The sequence below is a fragment of the Phoca vitulina genome, unplaced genomic scaffold (assembly GCF_004348235.1).
Source record: "Phoca vitulina isolate PV1807 unplaced genomic scaffold, GSC_HSeal_1.0 scaffold49, whole genome shotgun sequence".
Classification (NCBI taxonomy): domain Eukaryota; kingdom Metazoa; phylum Chordata; class Mammalia; order Carnivora; family Phocidae; genus Phoca; species Phoca vitulina.
In genome coordinates, this window is record NW_022589752.1 from 74,523 (window position 1) to 101,518 (window position 26,996).

At 35.5% G+C, this 26,996-nt stretch overlaps 2 protein-coding genes across 5 annotated transcripts in view; one reads left to right on the forward strand and one right to left on the reverse strand.

Annotated features, from left to right (window-relative positions):
- Positions 1-13,761, reverse strand: part of RECQL (RecQ like helicase) — a 52,697-nt gene extending 38,936 nt beyond the window's left edge. Inside the window, exons 1-2 of one of the 4 annotated variants that reach the window (XM_032432745.1) lie at positions 13,679-13,761; positions 6,320-6,362 (exon numbers count right to left, since the gene is read on the reverse strand). In XM_032432745.1, coding sequence (XP_032288636.1) covers positions 6,320-6,335 — 16 coding nt within the window. In that variant the 5' untranslated portion in view covers positions 6,336-6,362; positions 13,679-13,761. Of the gene's footprint in view, positions 1-6,319; positions 6,363-13,306; positions 13,596-13,678 lie in introns of those variants that run through there. The other 3 variants (XM_032432747.1, XM_032432746.1, XM_032432748.1) reach the window with 3 other exon arrangements.
- Positions 13,762-13,916: 155 nt separating this feature from the next.
- Positions 13,917-26,974, forward strand: GOLT1B (golgi transport 1B). The gene is made up of 5 exons (XM_032432808.1): positions 13,917-14,063; positions 19,533-19,624; positions 21,448-21,626; positions 22,555-22,636; positions 24,540-26,974. The coding sequence occupies exons 1-5, from the start codon at positions 14,039-14,041 to the stop codon at positions 24,576-24,578; spliced, it is 417 nt and encodes a 138-aa protein (XP_032288699.1). The 5' UTR covers positions 13,917-14,038; the 3' UTR covers positions 24,579-26,974.
- The last annotated feature ends 22 nt before the right edge of the window (positions 26,975-26,996 follow it).

A 26,996-nucleotide genomic window follows, 5' to 3' on the forward strand; every position in this document is an offset into this window, starting at 1 on the left:
CTTAAGTGACCATCAACTTAATAAAAATTGCTATACACATAAGATGTTATATATGAACCTCTGGGTGACTACAAAACAAAAACTTCTAATAGATACGTAAATAATAATAATAATAAGAGAGCCAAGCATAATACTAAAGAAAGTCATCAATCACAGGAAAGAGAGCAAGAGATTAAGGAACAAAGAACTACAACAACCAGAAAACAAGTAACAAAATGGCAATAAGTACATCTCTATTAATAATTACTTTAAATGTGACTGGTCTAATTGTGCTCAAATCAAAAGACACAGGGTGACTGAATGTATACAAAAAAAAAAAAGACCCTTCTATATGCTGCCTATAACTCACTTCAGACCTAAAAAGACTTAATGACTGTGAGTAAAGACATGGAACAAGATATTCCATGCAAACAGAAACAAACAAACTGGAATAGCAATAATTATATCAAACAAAATAGACTTTAAAACAAAGAGTATATTAAAAAACAAAGAACGAGGACACCTGGGTCGCTCAGCTGGTTAAATAGCTGGCTCTTGATTTTGGCTCAGGTCATGATTTCATGGTCCTGGGATTGAGCCGTGTCGACTCTGTGCTCAGCGGAAGTCTGCTTGGGGATTCTCTCTCTCTCTCTGCCCCTCCCCCTGTTCGCATATGCACAGGTATGCATGGGTGTGCACTCTCTGTCTCGCTCTCAAATAAATAAATCTTAAAAACAAAGAATGGAATTACATGATGATAAAGAGATCAATCCAACAAGAGTATATAGCAATTGTGGGGCGCCTGGGTGGCTCAGTTGTTAAGCGTCTGCCTTCGGCTCAGGTCGTGCTCCCAGGTCCTGGGATCGAGCCCCGCATCGGGCTCCCTGCTCCGCGGGAAGCCTGCTTCTCCCTGTCCCACTCCCCCTGCTTGTGTTCCCTCTCTCGCTGTGTCTCTCTCTGTCAAATAAATAAATAAAAATCTTAAAAAAAAAAAAAAAAAGAGTACATAGCAATTGTAAATAACTATGCACCCAACATTGGAGCACCTAAACACATAAAGCAAATATTAAGAGACATAAAGAAAGAAACTGATGGTAATGCAATAATAATAGGGGACTGGAACACCCCACTGACATCAACAGATAGAGCATCGAGACAAAAAAAAATCAATAAGGGTATAGTATCTTTGAATTACACATTAGAATGATGTAGCTAGCATACATATAGAACATTCCAACCCAAAACAGCAGAATACACATTCTTTTCAAGTGCACATGGAACATTTTTCAGGATAAATCAACACGTTAGGCCACAAAAAAGCTACAATAAATTTAAGAAGATTAAAATCTTATCATGCATCTTTTCCGACTATAACAGCATGAACCCAGAGATCAATTACAAGAAAAAAGAAGGTGGGGGAATAGGCAAAAAACCCACAAACACATGGAGCCTTAACAACATGCTACTAAACAACTAACAGTTCAACAAGGAAACAAAAGAAGAAACCAAAAACTACACTGAGACAATCAAAAATAAAAACACAATGGTCCAAAATCTTTGGGACACAACAAAAGCAGTTCTAAGAGGGAAATTTATAGCGCTAGAGGCCTGCCTCAAAAGCCAAGATAAATCTCAATCTAACCTTAATCTAAAGGAACTAGAAAAAGAACGAAGTCCAAAGTTAGTAAAAAGAAATAATAAAAACCATAAGAGCAATAAATGAAATAGAGATGGCCTTCCCCCAAAAAAGGAAAAAAAAAATCCATAAAACTAGTGGTTTCAATGAGCTGGTTCTCTGAAAAGATGAAAAGAGTTAATAAACCTTTACCAGACTCATAAAAAAAAAAAGAGACAGAGAGAGAAGGGGGTGGGGGAAAAGAGAACCAAATAAAATTAGAAATGCAATAGTAACAACTGACATCACAGAAATACAAAAGATTATAAGAGGCTATTATGAAAAATTATATGCTAAAAAATAGTACAAACTAGAAGAAATGGATAAATTCCTTGACACTTACAACCTTCCAAAATGATCAGAAAGAAATAGAAACAGACCAATTATAGGTAACACATTTAAATCAGTAATCAAAACACTACCAATAAAGGAGAGTCCAAGACCAGATGAATTCACAAGTGAATTCTACCAAGCATTTATCTTTTTTTCTACCAAGCATTTAAAGAAGAGTTAATACCTATTCTCCTCAAACTATCCCAAAAAATAAACAAGAAAGTAAAGCTTCCAAATACATTCTACAGGGTTGGCATTATCCTCATACCAAAGCCACACAGACACTACAAAAAAGAAGAAAACTACAGACCACTATCCCTGATAAACATAGATGCAAAAGTCCTGAATAAAGTATTAGTAAAGCACATTCAACAATACACTAAAAGGTCTTTTACCATAATCAAGTGGGACTTATTCCAGGGATTCAAGAATGGTTAAATATTCACAAATCAACCAACGTGATATATACCATATTAACAAAATGAAGGATAAAAATCATATGATTATCTCAACAGATGCAGAAAAAGTATTTGACAAAATTCAACATCCATTCATAATAAAAACTCTCAACAAAGTGGATTTATAGGGAATATACCTCAACATAATAAAGGCCATATAAGATAAAGCCACAACTAACATTATACTCAAATGGTGAAAAACTGAGAGCTTTTCCTCTAATGTTAGAAAAGGCAGGGTGCCTGAGTGGCTCAGTGGGTTAAGTGCCTGCCTTCAGCTCAGGTCATGATCTCGGGGTCCTGGGATCCAGCCCCACATCAGGCTCCCTGCTCAGCGGGGAGTCTGCTTGTCCCTCTCCCTCTACCACTCCCCTTTGCTCTCACACTCTGTCTCTCTCTGTCTCAAATAAATAAAATATTTAAAAAAAGAAAAGGCAAGGATGTTCACTCTCACCATTTTCATTCAACATAGTACTGAAAGTCCTAGACACAGCAATCAATTAAAAAAAAAAAAACAGGATAAATGGCATTCAAATTGGTACAGAATAAGTAAAACTGTCACTATTTGCAGGTGACATGATACTAACTAGAAAACCCTAAAAACTCAACCAAAACACTATTAGAAGTGACAAATGAACTCAGGCAAGTTGCAGGATACAAAATCAATATACAGAAATCTGTTGCACTTCTATAAACTAATAATAATGTAGCAGAAAAAGAAATTAAGAAAACAATCCCATTTAAAACTGCACCAAGAAGAATAAAATACCCAGGAATAAATTTAACCATAAAGGTGAAAGACCTATATACTGAAAACTAGAGAACACTGCTAAAAGAAATTGAAGAAAGCACAAATAAATGGAAAGATATTTTCTGCTCCAAGATTGGAAGAATTAATATTATTCAAACGTTCATAATATCCAAAGCAACCTACAAATGCAATTTCTACCAAAATTCCAACAGTATTTTTCACAGAACCAAAACAAATAATCCTAAAATTATGGAACCACAAGGACAAAGCTGGACAATCCCACATTTCAAGATATACAACTGTAGTAATCAAAACAGTATGCTATTGTCACAAAAATAGACAGATTGATAGAACAGACAAGAGACCCCAGAAATAAACCCACACTTACTTGGTTGATCAATCTATGACAGTGGAGCAAGAATATACAATGGGGAAAAGATAGTCTCTTCAATAAATGGTGTTCAAAACACTGAGTGGCTACATGCAAATGAATGAAACTGGACCACTTTCTTACACAATACATAAACTCAAAATGGATTAAAGACCTAAATGTGAGACCTGATACCATACAACTCCCAAAAGAAAACAGAGACAGTAAACTCTTAGACACTGCCCTTAGCAACATTATCTAAGGATAGGTCTTCTCATGCAAGGAAAACAAATGCAAATATTAACTATTGGGACTACATCAAAATAAAATGCTTTTGCACAGAAAAGGAAACCATCAATAAAACAAAGTAAATGATAGAAGATATGTGTGAATGATATATCTGATAAGGGATTAATATCCAAAATACATAAAGAATTTACACAACTTAACACCCAAAAAACCCAAACAATCCAATAAAAAAATAGACAAAATACCTGAAAACACATTTTTCTAAAGATGGAGATGGCAAAAAGATACATGAAAAGATGTTCAACATCACTAATCATTAGGGAAATGCAAATCAAAACCACAATGGGATATCACCTCACACCAGTTCAAATGACATAACAGTAACAAAAACAAAGAAATAACAAGTGTTGACAAGGATGTGAAGAAAAAAGATCCTTCACACTCTGTGGTGGGAATGTAAATTGGTATAGTTACTGTGAAAAATAGCATGGAGGTTCCTCAAAAAATTAAAAATAGAAATACCATATAATCTAGCAATTCTTTTTTTTTTTTTTTAAAGATTTTATTTATTTATTTGAGAGAGAGAGAGAGCACATGAGAGGGGGGAGGGTCAGAGGGCGAAGCAGACTCCCTGCTGAGCAGGGAGCCCGATGCGGGACTCGATCCTGGGACTCCAGGATCATGACCTGAGCCGAAGGCAGTCGCTTAACCAACTGAGCCACCTAGGCGCCCTAATCTAGCAATTCTACTTCTGGGTATTTACCCAAAGAAAATGAAAATACTAATTCAAAAAGATATAAGGTATATTCATTGCAGTGTTAGTTAAAATAGCCAAGATATGGAAGCAATCCAGTGTCCATCTATCGACAAATGGATAAAGAAGAGTGGTATATATATGCAATGGAATATTACTCAGCCATAAAAAAAGAATGAGAGCTTGCTATTTGAAACAAGATGGAAACAAGCCGTACCTAAGAGGTACAAGGCTAAATAAAATAAGTCAGAGAAAGACAAATACCATATGATTTAACTTACATGTGGAATAATAAAAACAAACAGGGGCACCTGAGTGGCTCAGTTGGTTAAGCCTCTGCCTTCGGCTCAGGTCATGATCTCAGGGTCTTGGAATCAAGCCCCACATTGGGCTCCCTGCTCAGCGGGGAGTCTGCTTCTCCATTTCCCTCTGCCTCTCCCCCCAGCTTGTGCACGCTCGCTCTCTCCCTCCCTCTCTCTCTCAAATAAATAAATAAAATCTGCAAACAAACAAAAAACTCTTAAATACAGAGAATAAACTGGAAGTTGCCAGATGGGAGGTAGGTAGAGAGAATGGTGAAATAGATGAAGGGGATTAAGAGATACAAACTTCAGCTATAAAATAAATAAGTCACAGAGATGAAAAATACAGCTTTGAAATATAGTCAATAATATTATAATGATGTTGTATGGTGACAGTGACTACACTTACCATGCTAAGCCCTGATTAATAGACAGAATTGGGGAATACATTGTACTCCTGTAACATATATTAATTGTACTTCATTAAAAAAATAATAAAAACTCTTTGCAAACTAAAAATATTTGTTGAAAAATAATACATCTATATATTACAGTATTAATTTGAGTAGAGGGATTTGGAGTGATTTATATTTTCTACTTTGTGATTTCTTAGGTTCCTATAATTCTTAGAACCCTTTTGCATTGCTGGTGGGAATGTAAAATGGAACAGTGAGTATGAAAAATAACATGGCAGTTCCTGAAAAATTAAACACAGAAATACCATGTGATTCAGCAATTCTACTTCTAGGTATATACCCAAAAGAACTGAAAACAGAATCAAACACGTTTGGACTCCAATGTTCATAGCAGCATTATTCACAATTGCCAAAGATAAAACAACCCAGATGTCCACTGACAGACAAACTGATAAACAAAAGGTGATATATATATATACGCTGTAATATTACTCAACCTTAAAAAGAAAAATGTTACAAATGGATGAAGCTCAAAGACATTATGCTAAGGGAAATAAGCCTGACACTAAAGGACTCATACTGTATGAGTCCACTTACATGAGGTAATCAAATTCACACAAACAGAATATGAATAGTGTTATCAGCAATTGGTGGAAAGGAAGTAAGGGGGCATTATTATAAAATGGGCACAGAATTTCAGTTTGGAATGATGAAAAAGTTCTGGAGATGGATACTGGTGATGGTTATACAATAATGTGAATTGCTGCCATTGAACTGTATACTTAAAATTAGTTAAAATGGTAAATTTTGGTATGTATGTTTTACAATAAAAAAACAACTCACAAAACATCATTTCAATAATCAGAATTTTTAAAACAAATATTTTTATAATTTATGTTTCTTTATTTTTATCAAAACTTTCCTGTTAGAGCAGTTTAAAGAGAGGAAAGTACAGAGAAAAACAATTTTTTTTCAAAGACCATGCAATTAGAAACAAAACAGAATGTACTATAAAATGTAATCATTTTCACTAACCTGAAATGGATGCCATTCTAAAACTGGAGATCCAAACGTCTTTCTAAAAATGAAAGAAAAATCACAGCAATATTTTTTAAACCATACTATATTGGATAATGCCTAACCAACAATAATTTTTCACTAGTAAGCATGAAAAATGTTACAAAGTAAATTATATATTGTAGTGACTTTTATACCTTTATTATTTTTTTAATGTAGGCTCCACACCCAGTGTGGAGCCCAACACGGGCATGAACTCACGACCCTGAGATCAAGACTTGAGCTGAGATCGAGTCAGATGCTCAACGGACGAGCTACCCAGGCGCCCCCATTGTAGTGACTTTTAAAATAAGGACTATGTGATTATTCCCACACTGATTTTTATGGAGAATTCTCTAGATTTCAGAGAAGTGTCCAAAAATCACATAAACAAGTATAACATCAGTAACACTTATATACCACATACAAAGTGATTAGCAAAAAAGAGCAAAGCTTTGAAGCTAAAGAGTGTTAGCAGTAAATTTTTGCATGATCTTAGCAGTTAAACAACCTGTTCCTCTTAGCCTCTTTCCTTATCTCTAAAATTGGGATGATAAAACCTATCTTATAAATAAGAGATTCAAATGCCCCACATTAGGAAAATCCATCCACATAAAAACTCAAATTAATCATTCAACATTTTACTGAATACCTGCTTAAAGAGTTACAATTTAGGTTCAATCTTAAAAGAGGAACTGGTATTCTATAGAAGGATTAGATTTCAGGAGAGAATATGAAAAGGTCAGAAGTGGGGGAAACACATGATATGTAATTAAGGAACTCTAAATACCTCTGAATGACTAAAATTTAAGAGCACACATGAGCAAGTGGAAGGAGAGGAGGTTTGAGGGCAGGAACTTCTCACTATATAAGCTGCTTTACAACATAACTCTGAGCTTCCTTCCATGTTTTGGTCTGAATGCTCCTGGTTTGCAAACTGTCTTCTTGGTGTGTGCACAATACTACTTCAATGATTCACTGGTTTTAGTTTTACTTCTGTTATTTCTAAACTTTTGACAATTTATGGTGTAAAAATGGGATCCAAAGAAGATACCCCCTCCCATCATCCCCCTCAACTCTGAGGCCCCTATGGTGATGGAACAGATAGAGTCCACTGAGTTCAATGCTTTCTCAATGACCCTAGAGTCTGAAGGTAAGTGTCTCCTATATTTGAGCTCTGTTCCCTACATCTTGAACTGACTTTAATTTGCATACTACATTTATTTGTTGAAGCTTCTTAATGAATCATCCTATTCTGTTCCAAAGGGAGGAGGGCAGGGAAACACATGGTTGGTTCCCTGTGTTTTAGAACACTTTTTGGAAAACTGGGTCCCTCATAGTTAAGAACTCTTAGGGAATCTAAAGGCAAAGATGGGGTTCACCTGGTCTATGGACCAGGATTTTGTGCCTTTTTGGAAAATGGGTGAACTTGTGGAATTGTAGTGGCCACCGTAGGGCAACTTCAACTTAGAGAAGTGGATCTTGAGCTGTGCCTTTGACACGAGAGGATTTCAAACCTCTCAGTGACAATGGAATGCATTCTTTGATTGATAAGCAGAAACTTCTAAAAGACAAAATGACTGCAAAAAGAGCTTTAAAAGATCCTTAAAGGAGCGCCTGGGTGGCTCAGTCGGTTAAGCATCTGCCTTCGGCTCAGGTCATGATCCCAGGGTCCTGGGATCGAGTCCCACATCAGGCTCCCTGCTCAGCAGACAGCCTGCTTCTCCCTCTCCCTCTGCTGCTCCTCCTGTTTGTGCTCTCTATCAAATAAATAAAATCTTTAAAAAAACAAAAAAATAAAAAATAAAACAAAAGATCTTTACATCATGCAAACAAACAAACAAAAAAACTTTACTGGAAAAAACCACTTTGCTATACAAGCAGTAACCTCAACTTAGTCCATTTGCCAGAAACACAATTTGGATCCAACTGTTCTTTTATAAACTAGTGAGTTTTGCATTATTATGTCAGCTCAAGACTAAATTTTTTTAAACAAAAGCTATAAGATCTGTTTGCATCTATCTGTATATTTATGTATGTCTATGTATGCACATTACAGAGGTGTGATATTTTTCTAATTCAGATGGTATTGCCAAAACTAATGTGTAATGAGCTCTTATTTAATTGGCTTAAAGAAAAATAAGCACTTATAAAGTAAGTATTCTTGAAACCCTCAGAAACATAAAAACTAACCCAAATGTTTTTCAAGTTCACATGACCTGACATAACCTTTGAAAAGTAAAACCTAGTTTAAGTTTGTTGGCTTAATAAAAGCAAGCATGTCTTCAAAATCCGTCAACAAGAAAAATAATTTAGTATGATGGTTAGCTGTTTAATGTCTAATCCAAGCATAATTGTTAAAAACAAATAATTTAAACAAATGTAAATAACAGAAAAGTTTGTACCAAGTTAAACTAAATAATGAATATTCTTGAATACCTAACTCACGTCAAAATGAGATAATATACTGAATCATTAAATACTAAACATAAGTTTACCTAGTTTGGGCTTTTTTTTTTCTGTACAGTATTATAGTATTACTAATATTTTATTTAAGGAAACTAATTTTATTTAAACTTATACTGAAATAAAACTATACATTACTACCAAAAATGGAAAAAAAACAAAAAAACAAAAAACCTGTCACCTGCTGGAAGTAAAACATAACCACATCTATAACTGTAATAAACATAAACCAATGATATTTTTGCCTGCTGGGGTCTGGAGCTTGGGGATTGCTCTTTTTGTTAAAATGAATCATTAGCAGGTATAAGAGAATTACTAAAGATATACAACCTCAACTAATAATTTTTCCCTGAAGCTAATAAGCATTAAAAAAAAGTTAAAAAGGAAACAATTATTGCTATATGATTCAATATACTTTTTATCATGTCTGGGTGCCAACTAAAATTGACCTCGGTAAATCGGTGTTTTGGAAATGCCATTTAATCCCATTTAAGTTTGCTCTTTGAATGGGTTCCTGTCATGGTTATCTATCAGTACTACTACACTGACTCAAATCTACCTGAGAACTCAAATCTATCATTAGAATGAATGGTTTTTATTAAGCATCTCCTTTGTACTACTATGCAAGGTTCTTATTTATGTTTAATTTCTTTTTTCTATTTTTTATTATGTTATGTTAATCACCATACATTATATCATCAGTTTTTGATGTAGTGTTCCATGATTTATTGTTTGCATATAATTTCTACTTCCATTTGCATCATCTGCTACAAGGTAACCTAAATCTAGTTCTTCATTTTCTAGCAAAACTCTCTGAATAAATTCAAGCTATGCCAATTATCCTTTCATTTATCAGAAATCACTATATTCTATTGGCACCTCCCAACATTTTTACCCTACCCTGGCTTGCTTATACAGCCTTTAAAGAGTCACTCAGGCTTTAGTAGCCTAGGATTCATCAGAACAACCCCAACTTTTGGCTTTTTAATTTTTACAGAGAGATAAAAGATACTTGGGTCTATTAATAACTATGTCCTTTGCCACATTAAAAAACGATAAAAAAATGTATGTCTCTAAAAAGTTTTTGTAACTGTGTATTTATAAATTTGCCAGTCCACAATTGCTTACTTCTTGGTTTTTACTAGGAATTAAAGATTATAAGAGTTAAGAATTCTAATATATGTAATTAAAGCTACTAGAAATAATAAGGATGAAAGAAAACAATGTATATGAAAAGTAGTTGAAGAAAATAGAATATGTTTTTTGGACAAGAAAAGATATGAAGAATATGGGTTTTGTTGTTGTTTTGGTAAGGGAAAAAGGAAAGTAATTTTGTCTGTAAGTAAAATGATAATTCCAGAATGAGAAAGGAAAAAGATGAAATAAAAACTGGATGGATATAAAAAATTGTAGAGGACGCCTGGGTGCCTCAGTCGGTTAAGCATCTGCCTTCAGCTCAGGTCGTGATCCCAGGGTCCTGGGATCCAGTCCCACGTCGGGCTCCCTGCTCATTGGGGAGTCTGCTTCTCCTCCCTCTACCCCTCCCTCCTGTTCATGCTCTCCTGTGCTCTCTCTCTCAAATAAATAAATAAATAAAATCTGTAAAAAAAAAAAAAAGTTGTAGAAGGCTTATGGAAAAGGAATCGAGAAAGGAATTTTATGTGTGGTCTAGCTAAGACTCAAATGGATTTAAGTTAAGTTTTTGTAAAACTATTCCTACAAAAGTGCTTCATCTCCAAAGAGATTCATGGAAAAGACTCTGACAAGTACAGGTTTCTGTTAATTTTAAAATCCTAACACTGAACTGGGTAAGAATGTTTAAAAGTCTAGTGGAAAACTGATTCATAAAGTTATTAATCCAAGATGAAGCAGAACAAGAATTACAGGAGACTCAATGAACTAATGAAGATGATTATAATTTTTTATGACTTCGCTTAAAACATTGATGGTTCTTCAATGTTTTGTTTTCCAGATTTAAAAGGCTCCATTTCTCCTCTCTTTTAAGCTATCTATAGCTTACAATTCAGTAAAACCTACTTTTGTAATCAACAGGTGAAACATTTATCTTTTTCTCCCTACTTGATCCCGCCAGAATTTAGAAACTCTTATTATTCTTATTTTTCATGACAATATATGTATTTATATAACCTCCATCTGATCTCCTTGTAATAGGACACAATTAGACAATTCTTAGCTTGGCTGCTTAGCCCAAAGAGCCTTGAAAAGGTCAATCTAAGATTCTTTTTTTTCTTCTTTTTAAGATTCTTTTTTAATTTAATTTTATTATGTTATGTTAATCACCATACATTACATCATTAGTTTTTGATGTAGCGTTCCATGATTCCTTGTTTGTGTATAACACCTAGTGCTCCATTCAATATGTGCCCTCCTTAATACCATCACCGGACTAACCCATCCTCCCACCCCCTTCCCCTCTAAAACCCTCAGTTTAAAAAAAATAAATAAATAAATATCAGTTTGTTTCTCAGAGTCCATAGTCTCTCTTGGTCTCTTGGTACTGGCACAAAAACAGACACATAGGTCAATGGAACAGAATAGAGAGCCCAGAAATGGACCCTCAACTCTATGGTCAACTAATCTTCAACAAAGCAGGAAAGAATGTCCAATGGAAAAAAGACAGTCTCTTCAACAAATGGTATTGGAAAAACTGGACAGCCACATGCAGAAGAATGAATCTTTTCAAGATTCTTTATGAAAAGTTCCACAAAGGTTTATATGATCACTATTTTTGCTGCACTTATGTAAATAATCAGGCCAAATTTATTGAAACTAGATTCAATTTGCAAACAAATTAGTCTAACAGTAGTTATCTTGATAGAAATGGGATGTTTATAGAGAAAAACTATGTTTCAGTAATACACCTTTCTGGATATCAGATTCTACTGCTATTAACTGTCCTTAAGGTTTTATTTTCTACTTATAAACTGGACCAGATCCTGAATTCTTCTAGTTTCCTCCAACATTTGGCTAGAACTCTCCAAACTCTCCAGAACTCTCCAAACACTTCCAATTTCCTTCCACTCTTCTGACTTGGAATCAATATCAAAATAAAATGGCCTTCTTCCCAAAGCCATGCAAGCTAAAGCTGGACAACTGGATATAAGCTTCAGAGAAACCACCAAAAGAGCTCATGTGAGGAGGACAATGTGCCTATGCTCAGAGAGATCACCAGAGATATTCAAACTGCAAACCAGGAGAATCTGTCAGATTGTCACTCTTGCCCTCACTCCATCTGAAGATAATTTGAACACATCTAGAAATTTTCTCAAATGGCTTCTCTCCAAACTCAAGACACTGAATTTATAATTTTCTTGAATATTAATCTTTGTTTTTCTTTTGTTTCCATAGAAATATTTCTCATTAAATTATCTGACTGTCTATACCTTTCACACCATACAAAGGCCGAATTTAGGTGGAAATTCACCTGCTACCTGCCTCCTAAAATAAAACATCCTCGCCTTCATCCAGGCCTAAGTCATCATGAAGATGTGATGGTTAATACATCATGTTATGCCTATGTAAATACCTTTTAAAAAATTGAAACCCAGTTGATTTATTTAGTTGGTTAAATGTTGGCACCTGGGAATCTCCTCTGGGAATTTTTCAGTCCTTGGCTATTGTTCTCTTTAAATCATATTTACCTCTCTAATGTGCTGCACACTCTCAAGGGTTTTAAAGACCTGTCAGCAGCCACTCAGGCCAAATGGTACCCATCAGGATCAGACAACGGGATGAAATCAACAACATAAATGATGAAGAAGGTGACTACAGGGCCTGAGCCTGATGACTCAACTAATGGCAACAGCAAAAATGTGATTCTTCAGCCTGAGTACCTCAACAGAGGAAACTGAAAATAATACTACACTGTTTGATCAGAATAACCAAAAGGGGGTGATTGTTAAAATAAAAAGCAAACCAGTCTTGAAAATTCCCTGAGCAGACAAAATCAGTTTAGTCAAACAAAGCTCAAATGAGCTTATTTTGTGAGACTAACTTGACTCAGATAATTTCCTTTTTATGCCTCCAGAAATCATAAGCAAAACTTAAACTGTTTCCCAAGGTTGATATGAAGTAACCACTAACCAATTACCTGTCACTTAAGAAAATATTAATATTCTAATCACTGTGAAGAAAAAATAATCACAGACTTCTTACTACATAAGTCGCTTTGTAAAAATACCAAAAGCCTCATTCCCGTTTTGGCTTGAATGCTCCTGGTGCCACAGTTGTCTCTTTGGTGTGTGCACAATAAACTTTTACTTTTAAACTACTACTTCAGTGATTCATTGGTTTTACCTCTGCTATTTCTGAACTTTTGACAGCACCCACAGTAAATATTTCACGAAGTCACAGTCAGTCATTGATACTGGAGTAAATGCCACTGAGGTGCATTTACTGAGGCATCCACAGGCTAAATCAGACACACGTCCCCCTCTCCCCACCACCTGCGTCTAGAAAACAACAGCAATGTAATAATACCCTCCACTATGCTTATGCGTCCCCCGACGGTGACTGCCAAATACAGACTCTGGTAACCAAGCTTCCTGCATAGAAAAAGCCTGGAGATAAAAAGAGAGGGGTAGGCAGTCCGACGTGCCCCTAAAGGACCAAGTTCCATCAGAGATGGGCGAGGATTAACGCCCGTTTCTCTCCTGCCAATATATTGGTGAACGGAAGTGATCCGCGATAGACCGGCCGCACCCTCAGGAAGGAAAAGAAAAAATTAGCCCTTTCAAAGCAGATTTACCCCAGAACCTCTCCCCAAGGGGTTAAAGAACCCCTTCACCCCACTCCAGCCCAGCCGCCTCATTCTCTGACCTCAGAGCGCCGGCCATCGAGACAACTACTTACAGTTTTCAGCCGCTCTCCAATGAAAACTTCCCGCCACCAGTCTTTCCTTTTTCTCCAGCCGCGAGCATCCGCCCTTCCGGTTAAGTCTCCTCAACCAATTGCAAGTAACACCCTTCTCTAATTGGTGAAGGGGTGTGGCCACGATGTGCGTCACCGAACAAGACTACGGGTGACTGGTTGATATTGGGGGCTGGATTAGCCAATGGGAAGCGGTCTTGAAGCTGGGGTAGGGGCCGCTGCGTGTTTCCGGAAGACGTGGCGGCTCTCCCCTGGGCTGTTTCCCGGCTTCTTTTCTCCCGACTTTGCTTCACGCCTTGGGCGCCCAGAGGTGCTGTCGCCGCTGCCCTCACTACTGCAGCCATGATCTCCTTAACAGACACCCAGAGTAAGCACTCGCCCCGGGATCCCCGCCTGGATCCTGGCACACTGTTGCTCGAGCTCATCTCGCCCGCCCCTCTGTCCGGGTCAATGAATGAAGCTCCGCGTTGGGGGCGGCGGCCTGCGGGACTGAGCTAGGGATGCGGGGCGCGGAGGGCTGCCTTGAGGGGGCGGGAGCTGGATTCGCAGTGGCAGACCTGGCTTGGGAAGAGGGTCAGTGGGATCTAGGGAGACGCCCGATCTGGGGAGGGGGAAGTCTTTGCTGAGTGCCTGTCTTGCACCAGGGTCTCGCCGCTCCCACTCTCAGTAAGAAGGGCGCTTTGTTCCTGCAGGTGGCCACAAGAGAAAGTTTGATGCGCGGTGCCCGTGGTTCACCCTTGGGGATGTTTGTGCACATGACAAACTTGGGGTCCTCTACAAGTTACTGGCCGGTTGTTTGGGAAGCGGTATTTTAAGTGTCATCTATCACAGGTTTTGGGGGTTTTTTTTGTTTTTTGTTTTTTTTAAATATGCTTACACTTAAATATTCTGAATATTTCGCCTTTTTGCCACCTCTGGAAATGACCTTCCAAAGATTCTTTGAAACTTCACTTTTCTACCACCTAATGTTTCCGCAGGAGTAAAAAGCCACCTTGTGTTCAGTTAAACGATTTCTTTCCTTAATATTGTATAATGTGCTTTGTGGCCTGTTTTATTATTTTAGCATCTCTTTCTGCCTACCACAGAGTTCTCCAGGCCTAGCTTATGTCTAAGGTTAGCATTGCTATCTGTTTCCTTTTCTCTTTCATTATAACACTCCTACTTTTTTTACCCTTTTGTCAGCCTTAATCATATTCGTATTTACATATCTGCCCAACCCTGTGGGTCCTATCTTTTAATGGTCATGATAGTCTTTTTGTCTCACTTTGCTTTATCCGCTATGATCTTCGTTTCTTATTCTGCTTCACTTACTTTGATTTTCAAGATTTTAAGAACTAAACAGTCTATTAAAAATAGAATTTCATTTTAAATGCCCTATTTTAAAGTGGAGTCTTAAGGTTTGAAGTCATGGCTGACTTGAACTTGACAGAACTTCTAAGGTCTTCTGTATACACTACCACCCCAATCAGGCTCTTCTTCCTATGGTTGGATGGGTCTGCACCTTGGAGCCACCTGCACTGGCCCAGGAAGGGTACCCATTTTGGTCTATTGGCCTGTTCTGATCAGAAGACACATAAAGTCCTTTTTTTTTTTTTTTTTTTTTAACTGTTATAATAGAAACTAGCAATTGTATAAAGGCATCTTCTTTCATTTTACCAAGTACCTTCATATAAATAATTACACTGAATTTTTATAAGAGCCCTATAAGGCAGGGAGAAGTATATCTCTTTTATAAATTAAAAGAGGCTCGAAAGAAACTCAATGTGTGGTTATAAAGAAAGTGACAGAAAGAAGGCTTGATCCCAGGTCTGCTGGCTCAGAAACTTTTGTGTTCACTGTACCCTACTAAGAAAACTGGATATAAATTTTATTTGAGATCTGTCTTAGAATGATGTAGTTCTTTCATAGCAAGAATAGATACAACAGTAGATAATTTATCCTACAAAATTATGCATTGATTTTTTTTTTTTGAGAGATTGTGTAGGATATTCAGAGTCTCTTGTCTTTGTGATAGTGTTCTGTTCCTCTTGATTGAATCCCAAACTTAAAATTAGGTTGTCCAAGAAAATTAGAATTGTATACCTAAATTGCTAGAATTTGTTTCTAATTCTACTAATTAGAGAAAGTACTTAATCTCTACACAGCTTTTCTAACTGTGAAGGATTATTACTTCTCCTTTCTATCTAAGTCTAATTATTACATAGATTAAAAATCTGAACTATTTATCCTTTGCATAGAGATTTTCTTCTATTGAAGACTTCTTATAGGGACAAGTGCCTGAATTTACATTCTTCCAAAATGCAGAACAAGGGGATTGAGTTGGAATATGGGCAGAATAGGGATCATTCTCCTTCATTAAATTGATGAAGAAGATGAAATTATATTCTTCGTTGCTCATTTGCCAAATGTTTTAGGTAGGACAGTGGATTGGAACACAAAATGGTTAGTGAACCAAAAGCTCTTTGGATTTCAAATGGTGTTTGTGTGTGTGTTTAACTACAGAAATTGGCCATCATTCAAGTGATTTGCCAAGATTATTCTGGGATTCTGATTCTGGGAGAGGGTGACCAAGCATTGAACAGAATAAAAAAGCAATTCATGATTGTTTTAAGGGGTTCTATAATAGCACTCTCCCCACCTCCCTCCATAAAAACACAAGATTTATTGAGGGGAACAGAGTAGGGTAGTTCCCATGCTGCCTCTAGATCTTTACTTCATTATGTCAATTGCCTGAAATCCTACCATGATGTTCATGAGTTGTTCAACTTGGTTGATATTCCATTGAGTTCTTTATTATGAAATTTTCTGTTTTTAAAAAGGTACAGTAGGAGAGAGAAAACTAATATTAAAATTTTCAACTAAGATATCAAAATGCTAATAGTGATTGCTATTGGATTAAGCATCTTTCCTTGTAAAATTTCCACAATTTTTTTTTTCATTTTAGACAAATTTTATTGAACTGCTTTTATCAGATTGTTCTTTGAAAAAAAAAAAAAAACCCACATACGTAGGCAAGAGGAATGCAGATTGGATAGTTGCACCAGAGAAAGATAAATTTATTTTACTGGGTATGATTCCAGTGGTGAGCGGGCAGCTCTGTGTAGGGCTTTATTAACCAGAGGGCTTATGAATGCTTAGGTACAGGGAAGATGGGAATTCGGGAGATGAGAAAGGACACAGTGAGGCCAGTGAGAGACTTTTGGCCCACTTAGGCCGGGAAATACTTGGCAACATCATGCCAGTGCCAGTTCTGGCAAATATGTTACAGGCAACTGTCTCCTCCTAGGTTTACACTGGATGAAATAGTCCAAATGTTTTGGTGCCCATGTTACAGTTGTAAGTTGTGGAGTCCAAAAACTGAGTTTGAATTCTAGCCTGACTCCCCACAACCACCACTCTTCTTGCCCAACCGCCTGTGGGCCCCCCCTCCACCGCACACACATACATACATTTGCTGATTCTGTGAGCAAGGGTAAGTTACGAATCTCTTGAGTCTGTGAAATATGGGGCTAGTGCTACTTTTCACCTCACAGTTTGGTTAAACATTTCAGTGAATGTGAAACCATATCCAGATACTGTCTTTTTTCACTGCAGTCAATTTTTAATACTTCTACTAACACCTACTTAGTTGTTAGATGAGAAACTAACCCATTAAACTTGATGCTAACCCATTAAACTTGATCCTAAAGATACTTCCCCCAGAAGTTCAGTATGCTCCAGTGTCCTTGAGTTTCATTTAATCAAACATATTTAACCTGAAAAAAAAAAAAAATCCTGTAGGAAGCAGTATGATGTAATAGTTAAGCACAGGGACTGAGTTCAAATGCTTAACCAGAAGTGTGACTCTAAGCAAAGTCGTTTCTCTAAACCTCAATTTCCTCCATCTCTAAAAGGATGTAATCACACCTAGCTTGCAGTAGTATGGGAAGGATTAAGTTATATAAGGTATGTAAAGCACCCCATAATGGATAATTCATGGCAAATTCTCAGTACATAGTAGGTGTACTTCCATATAATTTCCTTCTGATGAACAAACATCTCAAAATTTTGGGGGCGCCTGGGTGGCCAGTCCAACTCTTGATTTCAGCTCAGGTCATGATCTCAGGGTCATGAGATTGAGCCCTTCTTCCGGCTCCCCAGTCAGCGCGGAGCCGGCTTGAGATTCTTTGCTCTCCCTCTCCCTCTGCCTCTCCACCCACCTGCGCTGTCTCTCTCTCTCTCGAATAAATAAAATCTTGAAAAAAAACTCAAAATTTTTATGTAATCATTAGGATAATTTATGAAAAGGTAGAAATTAGTCATATTCAAATCACTCAACTGCCAGTGACTAAATCCTAACTACTAAATAGTTATACAATGGAATTTTGCTTGTTCTTTTGTCCATACTTTCCTCTAGGAAATTATGTCTGACAGCTAAACAGTTATTTTGGTCAAGTCTCTTAAGGGATGAAAGTATTAGCCTCACATTTTCATAGGATTTTGTGTCTGTGGAATACACTAATGTATATTTATATGCCAGGACCTGAATTCTTTTAGACTAACTTTGGGGAAAAAGGTAGTTGGAATGGAAGGCAATAGTTAACTGTAAATTGAGGAGGTGGGAGATGTAGAAAAATATATGATAGAAGTTTTCAACTCATCAGAACATTTTACAAGGCTTAAAAATTTTTTTTAAGTAGCTGTGACCTAGGTTTTGGCTTTCTGGAGCCGAGGCCAAAAAGTTAAGTCACAGATCAGAAATCATTAATAGTGTATTTAGAATTGGGTTTCCAAAAATATGGTGGTTTCTGCTCTTGTTTCATTATTTCATGCAGATAATATGTATCTGGGTAAAATAAGGATTGGTAAGTATTTCCTGAAAGCAAAACTAAAATAATCAAAGAGGTGACTTAGTGGCTTATGCTTTTAGCACTGACAGAAGTTAAGAATCCTCAGACTAAAAAGATAAGACCAAGAGAATGTAAAGGTAATAAAATTATGAGTTTTATATAAGGATGAACATAAACTTCAATGCTTACACTTCATTCACCACCGTACACTTGGTACCTAGAAGAGATGCTGGCATCTAGGAGTTAATCAACTGTTCTTTGTTTTTGAATGAAAAGAGTAAAACCCCAGCGTATTAAAATATTAAGTAAAACTGTTCTTTGAAACTTTTGGAGAGCTGATATTAGGACTTAGACACTAAGTGTGTGAATGGATTCATGGTTTAGATAATTTATAGAAGATAAATTCATATCATCAAGAAGTTAAAAGTGATGACTAACCTCTTGAAAATTAACTTTTGAGGAGACAACGTGATTCTCAAAATATTGCCCTTGTGAGAAGCAGTGTATCATCGAGTGAAGTATATTGTGCTGACCTATGGTAGCATTTCCACTGGGTTAAAGAAGGAATTAATTTAAGAGGGGAAAGAAGTAAGTCTAGATGTTGTGCATATAAATAATAGTCCTAGGATATGAAAGGAGATAAATAGTAAAAGAAAACCCATATATTTATGTCTGATGCCAGAGGCGTTCTTGGGAGGGAAAAAATATAATCAAAGGTTTAAAATCCTGATTATCTTCCTCTATCATGCATATGTTTATGAGAAGTGCTATCTCTCATATAAGGATTAGAGATTTCCATTTATATTTTAAATTTTGAAGTTATTTGCTGATGTTAGTTTAATTTATTATAGATCTTAATAAATGTCATAAAATTAACCTGCAATGTTGGGGACCTATTTTCTTATATCAGCCAAAAGAAAAACTGAAAATTTTTCTTACTTTGTTTACCGGGATCTTAATGTAACTTTTATTTTTCTCTACCCTTAACTATATAACTTATATTGCAGAAATTGGAATGGGATTAACAGGATTTGGAGTGTTTTTCCTGTTCTTTGGAATGATTCTCTTTTTTGACAAAGCACTACTGGCTATTGGAAATGTGAGTTTTTCAACATATATTTTAACTAAATTCATAAGGAAACTTTAATTACAAATGAATTATTGCCTGCTGTTAAATCGGGGGGAAATAATTCACTCTTACTCATGTAAAGATTCCTATTATCTTCTCTGTTTACATCAGAAATAAAACCTGTTTAGGCCTGGGTGGCTCAGTTGATTAAGCACCTGCCTTCCACTCAGGTCATGATCTCAGGTTCCTGGGATCGAGCCCGCATCATCGGGGGCTCCCTGCTCAGTGGGAAGCCTGCTTCTCCCTCTCCCTCTGCTTCTCCTCCTGCTTTTGCTCGCTCTCTTTCTGTCATAGAAATAAAATCTTTTTAAAAAATTTAAAAAAAAAAACCTGTTTAAGTAAAAGGTAAACACTTAAAGAGGTTTTTGAGTGACTACTCTGTTGAGTGTTTGATATGTAATATACAATAGATTAAATCAAGGCTGCCTTTAGATAGGAGTTCAAAATAGATGACTTGGTAGCCCCCATGTCTTGGTAAATTTATTAATATGTTTGACTTAAAACATATGACTTGAAACATTTGGTTCAATAGCATAAAATAAACAGATTTTTAAAAACCATTTAAACCTCTTAATATGCCTGTATATTAACAGTCAGCTTGCTGAGAAAGGTATATGTGTTGTTTATTTGGAATGTGTACTTTGTTGTCCATGTGTGAAGGTTGTGCAGGAGTTCTAGAAATAAATCATAACCCTTTTAAGAAGACAACAAAGTTACTGAATAATATTAAATATATTTGAAATGTATATTACCATAGAGCTTTTAATTGGAAATTAGAAAATATAAAGGTTAACAAAACTATTCAAAATTGGTTTTTTTTTTTTTTAAGATTTTATTTATTTATTTATTTACTTGAGAGAGAGAGAGAGAGCACGTACGAGCAGGGCAGAGGGAGAGGGGCCAAGCAGACTCCCGGCTGAGCAGGGAGCCTGACACAGGGCTTGATCCCAAGACTCCGGGATCATGACCTGAGCCAAAGGCAGATGCCCAACCCACCAAGCCACCCAGGCGCCCTCAAAATTGGTATTTTAATTAATAAATAAGTAGCATTGCTATCTGAGAATATGAAGCTTAACCATTAGGCTCAATCAATACTTGTGTGAAAAATTTTTCATTAAAGATAGTTACAAAGAAAGGCAAGATACTGGGAATAAAACCTGGGGGGAAGCAAGCTTTTAATCAATGACCATTTCTGGCTCACTATCTGGAAACATACAAAATATATGTATATTTGAGAACATATGGCTTTATTTTTATTTCTGCTGCCACCAGAGATTCTGAGATTAGTAAGACTAGAATCCTTCCTGGCTTTGCATGGTTTCTTCTATCAGCTTGGCCACGTCAGTATTTCTCCCACCCATAGGCACTCCTATAGCCTGTGGTGAAGTGTGCAGAACCAGGAGTACTTTCGGGTGACGTGTTTATGGGCAGCCTTCCTCTTTTGCCCGGCCCCTCCTCTGTTTAACTAAAGCTCTCTCCATCTTGCTTACCTGGGAGAACCACTGCATATGTGCATGCCCATTGGTAACATCTGATCTTTCTTTGGTTCTCTTTTTCTCCATTTAATCAAGATAGAAGAGGACTGAGAAGAGTGGAATCCAGCTCCAACTTTTGCATGCTTAGCCCACTCCTTGATTCTGCCTCTTGGCGTGCATCATAGTTTCCTTCAGCCAGTTGCCCCCACTAAGAGACAGATGTACTGCTTTTTATTATATTTAGCTTTGACCTTGCTTTTCAAATCTATGCAGTATGTTTAACTACTTTTTCTATCTCGCATTTTCTTTCTCTTCTAGGTTTTATTTGTGGCTGGCTTGGCTTTTGTCATTGGTTTAGAAAGAACATTCAGATTCTTCTTCCAAAAACATAAAATGAAAGCTACAGGATTTTTCCTGGGTGGAGTATTTGTAGTCCTTATTGGTTGGCCTTTGATAGGCATGATCTTTGAAATTTATGGATTCTTTCTCTTGTTCAGGTAAGGCAATTATTTTATTGTACTTTTTCTCTTTCAATAAACCAGTATGTCAAATAATTAATTATTACAAAAACCCAGATATTTGCATCAGCATGAGTACAAACACCATAATTTTCTCAAGCGGATTTTTGTTTGCATTGAATCTTTTATTGAATCTCTTTAATTCAGTCAACTATAAAAATGTTTATTAAATGTAGATGATTGCCAATAAGGTCATTATCTTGTATTTTCAATGCAGTAGGTTTTATTGGGATTTTAAGGCACTGTCTTTCTATTTAAGGCACTTTGCATTTAAGGCACTTTGTTATTTTTAGCAACTAAACAGTGATACATACATACATAAAGCATTTTAATTCATAGAACCTGATACTGCATAGTTACTGCCACTTGATGACAATTCTTTTAGTACATACAGTCATTAGAAAATTTTGTACTGAACACACTATGGTAGATTTTGATCAGTCCTATTTTACAAATGCTAGTTACTAAGTGAATAAACAATAGTATTCTGTGTGAGAAAATACCTTTAAATAAGGTTGGTTTAATTATTTATTCAAAAAGTGTATATCCTTTATCTTTTGTCTGCCAAACACTGTGTTATTCACGGGAGACATAAAACTGAATTAAGTGTCAAATCTGCTTTAGAGAATCTCTCATTTCTGATATGGGAAACAGACTATAAAGATACCAGCAGGATATAGTAGTAATGTGTTATAGATGTATAAGCACAATACAATAGGAGTATAATTAAGAAAGAGATCATATCCGGGGAGAGGTAAGAAACATTACCACTAAAGGTAACATTTGAAATTTAAAGTCTCTAAAACATTCAAAATTTTAAGTGGATCCTTTCTTTTTACCTGGTTAGCAGTTGATTTTGGTAATAAAGAATCTGTAAGTTCTGAGAACCTTTTTTCCTTCTTCCTAGGGGCTTCTTTCCTGTGGTCATTGGCTTTATTAGAAGAGTGCCAGTCCTTGGATCCCTCTTGAATTTACCTGGAATTAGATCAGTAAGTTATCATGTATTAGAAATAAAATTTTTAAACCATCAAAATAATACTTTTTGATGTTCTTTACCTCTAGAAGTACAAGTAATTGATACCTGATTAATTGATGTTTTTTATTATGATATAAATTATTACATCACCATAGATCATGGTTACCATGAATACCAGAGAAAATAATCATTGCTAACGTAAAAAACCTGAAATTTTGTTTCATTATATCCATTTTTAATATTCTCGATTTTTTTTTAAATGTAACTCAGATTGATATGCTATGCTTCCTTTCTCTTTGAGAGTTCAAGGCACTTTTCAGTTAACTTTTATATGATTTCTAATTTTAGAAGCCATTATGTAAAAAGGACATCATTATATCTAATAATATTTTCTTTCTTAGACTGTATCACCAAATAGCATGCATTAAGACAATTAAATCAAGCACGATTATACTGGAAGTCAGATGATAAAATTCTGTTCCCAGCTCTCTCCACAGTTTGAATGATCTCATCAAATCTGTTCCTCCAAGATGGGCGATCAACTTCCTAAAGTTGTTTACAGACATTTGTAGATGTTTATAGAGAGATAATCCATAGCATTTACTGGTTTCTCAGAGAGCTAAAGGATGGCTTACCCACTGAAGAATGGGTTTTGCTGTAAGACAAAATCTCATTTCCAACCTCAAGTCAATTTTACACTCAGAATTTTACCGCCTAGACAACCTAGATGTTTGAAGTTACCTTTGGAGAGAGAATGTTGTGCTTTCTTTCCACGTAAATTTACCTTAAAATCCTAATGAGCCTATGGTACTTTCAAAGCAGTTTTTAGTTTTGGCATGCCATTCACCTATTTATAATAATATAAAATGTTGGAATGTGAGCTTATAGGGGGTTATGTTCAGATTTCATTTACATTAATCTCCAAACTCATACTGTAGTCAATGTTGTTTTTACTTAGAATGGCTTTTGAATTTATCGAAACTTCTAGTTATACAGTTGTGTAATCATTATTCATGTCCTTAATTTAAGGATTCTTCAGTATTTGCATAAGTGGACACCCAGTGCTGTAAATTATGTTTCCTATGATTATTACTTCATTATAATAAATGGTTCAGTAAAAATGTGAGTAGTGAAATGAAAGGAAGGGTTAAATGATTGCTAGATTTTGATAGTATTATGACCACTTGGGTTATATAACTTTTAATATATCTCCACTAATGATTTTGTTTCAATATTTGCATCACCATCTGGAATGCTGAAGAAGGCCCAGTTGCTTTACGTTTGGGGTAGACTAGCCAAAGTGAATAACAACTTACATTAATGTGTGTGAAAATTTATATTCAGTACCTATAAATTTATGCTCGCCTCATTACATCTGTTTTTAATGCCCATGCCACTTTCAGTCTGAAGTCCAGAATACACATTTAAAGTATTTTTAGTCAATAGCTGTTAATTACTGAACTTAATGGAGTTCAATCTGTTTGTTCAAAGACTACATAGGCCCAGAAGAGATCCTCAGTAATGGTCAGTTGAAATACCTTATTGGGTTCATTGATGCATGAATGGCTGACATTTCAGTTTTTTATTTATTTTTTTATTTTTTTGTTAAGCTAGCAGTGTTAACTTCATTTTGTCCAATTGTTTTATTCATCGTGTTGCATTTCTCGTGTTGTACCCTTAAAGTCATATGCATAACATGTCATGCAAAAACAACCTTAGCAAAGAAAATTTTTTTATACACATTTACGTGTTAGGAGATTGTGGTGAGTAGGACTGGATTAACCATTGTCAGTCACACCTTAAATTTCCACAAATCTTATAAAGCTGGGTTTTTAATCAACACTTAAAATGTTGATACAATGTTTTTATAAAGATCTGGGCTTTCTTCTAATTACCTGTTTTTCTTCTCCTTGCAGTTTGTAGATAAAGTTGGAGAAAGCAACAATATGGTATAACAACAAGTGAATTGAAGACTCATTTAAAATATTGTATTATTTATAAAATCCTTTGAAGAATATTCAGCACCCAATTAAATTACATGAAATAGCTTGTAATGTTCTTTACAGAAGTTTAAAACGTATAGTCTACAAAGTACCAATAGCAGTTAACAAAGGCAATGAGAACAGGCTTCTAATCAAGTGATCTAAGAAGTCAGCAAGCAAACTAAAGGAGATGAATCTATGTTACAATACTTATTGAAACTCTTGAAGGCGATTTTTATTGTTTATCCACAACGTGCAAAACACAGCCATCCTTGGAGAACTGTGGGGCCTGTTTCTTTTCTTCTTATTTTGAAGGCGCAGGAGCACCCGTAGGTCTTTGCTTTTTAGAAATATCCACTGGAATGGCAAAAGTATTTTCAGTTGCACTGTGTGTCTGAAAGTGATGCCTGAGTTAGATTGGATTATGTCATTTAATGTATTAAAACCAAGGAAAACCCAGTTTTGATGTATGAATCACTTTTTTTTTGTAAACATGTGGTTAAAATAAAACATTTGTGGTTCTTCTGATTCTTAATATTTTAAAGCCGGATGAAAATCTGAACTAGATATTCACTGTCAGTTATGCAAAGGTCATTCTTTATAACTAAACACTCCGGAACTACTCATACTTCTTGAGAATCTGACCTAATTATCTGTATCCTTTGTTATATGTAAGCATCTAACAAAAACCATGAAGTAGTCTGTTACATGCCTTGTTTCATTGAATAGTCTTTTATTTAAGATACCAAACGATGCAAACCAAATGGATTTTTCCGTCATGGTGTAGTTTTTCTTTTTTTTTTTTCTTTTTTTCTAATTTTAGTAGTGATTTTATCATTTTGCTTTTCATAAATTAAATAACTATTGATAATGTTTGAAATGTAACATGTTAAAAGGTTAAACTTATATTTGTTAAGGGCTTTTCATGAAAGCTGAGTTTTCCTTTATTTTTAGCTTTTTCCTAACATAAAAATGCATGATGAATGCTTCATAAGATCACTCTTCATCTTGAGTTCATGGAGAAAATATCTGAATTGACATGCTAAAGGTAGTTTACTGTAATTAAATGGGCTATAGTTTCTTAAAAACATGACACTAAAAAAATATGTTGTTTTTTTCTACCATTGATGCTTGACTGGCAGGAAGAAACAGTGGTCGTTTCTTCATTAGTAGTTTTCCAAGGTGGCAGCTTTTTTGGTAGAGATAAGAACATATGTCAACAGCCATAGTACTATTTGTTTTACCACTAATGATTGCACTATTTACTTTTTTTTAAACCATTGCAAAGCTTTTTAATGCACAAAATCATAACTGAAATTTGTGATTTTTATTTACAAACATGTCTACAAAATATATCACAGCTTATTTTATTTTTAGTTAAATCTCAATGCACAGAGAACTCCCATCCTTGCTTGTCTAAAGAAGGAAAAACTTGGTATATAGTTTAATGGTTCAGTCTTGTGGATTATTGTCTTTTGGTACTGGCATTTGACTTATGACATAATCTGTGAAACTAGATGATATTGACAAACTGAGACTCCTACCTCAATAGTTCATGGAATAATAAGAGACCTAGTGTTGTGTCTAATGTTCTTCAAAAAAGTAATATCCTCATTTGGAGAGTGTCAAATATATACATATTTTGGGGATCGACTTATACAAGTTGCCCTGTAGGACTCTTATACATATTTTTGACTGATCCATATTATTTTCAGTGGCTAGATAATTCTATCTTTTTAGAACAAGAACTGTATCTGTTAATGTAAGGAACATCTGTATTATTTAACTCCTTTGTAGACATGAATTTCTATCAAAATGTTCTTTGCACTGTAACGGATCTCTTTTTCAAAATCTTACTTCAGAAGCATTATTAGAAGTTGTGTAAAGGATTTGATAATCTCCCAGTCCTTAGTAAGATTGAGAGGCTGGAGCAGTTTTCAGTTTTCAAAGAGTCCACAGTTAATTTCAAATGTGAGTTTGGGACTGCTTGGCAGCATTGTATATTTCTTCTCAGAACCACTGATGAGGCTCTATTTTTAAACATATTAGTCTTCTGACAGAAAGCACTGTACATTATATTGTTTCTTTCCAAAATTAGCCTTCTGTCTTTGTGACAAAAATGTACTTTGATTATTGCTATAAAGATGGAGCAAAAGGTCTAATACTACTTAGCCTTAAGTGTACCTGGCATTGTTCAAATGTATTTTCTGTAACAGAAACATACTTGCAATGTTTTTCTTTTCCCCTTATAAATTGTAATTTCTGGAATACTGCTGCTTTAAAAAGTCTCAGTCAGATTATATGATCTAACAATTGAATATTGTAAATACACTTGTCTTACCTCTCAATAAAAGGGTACTTTTTATTAATTGGTGGTTGTCTTAGCTTGGG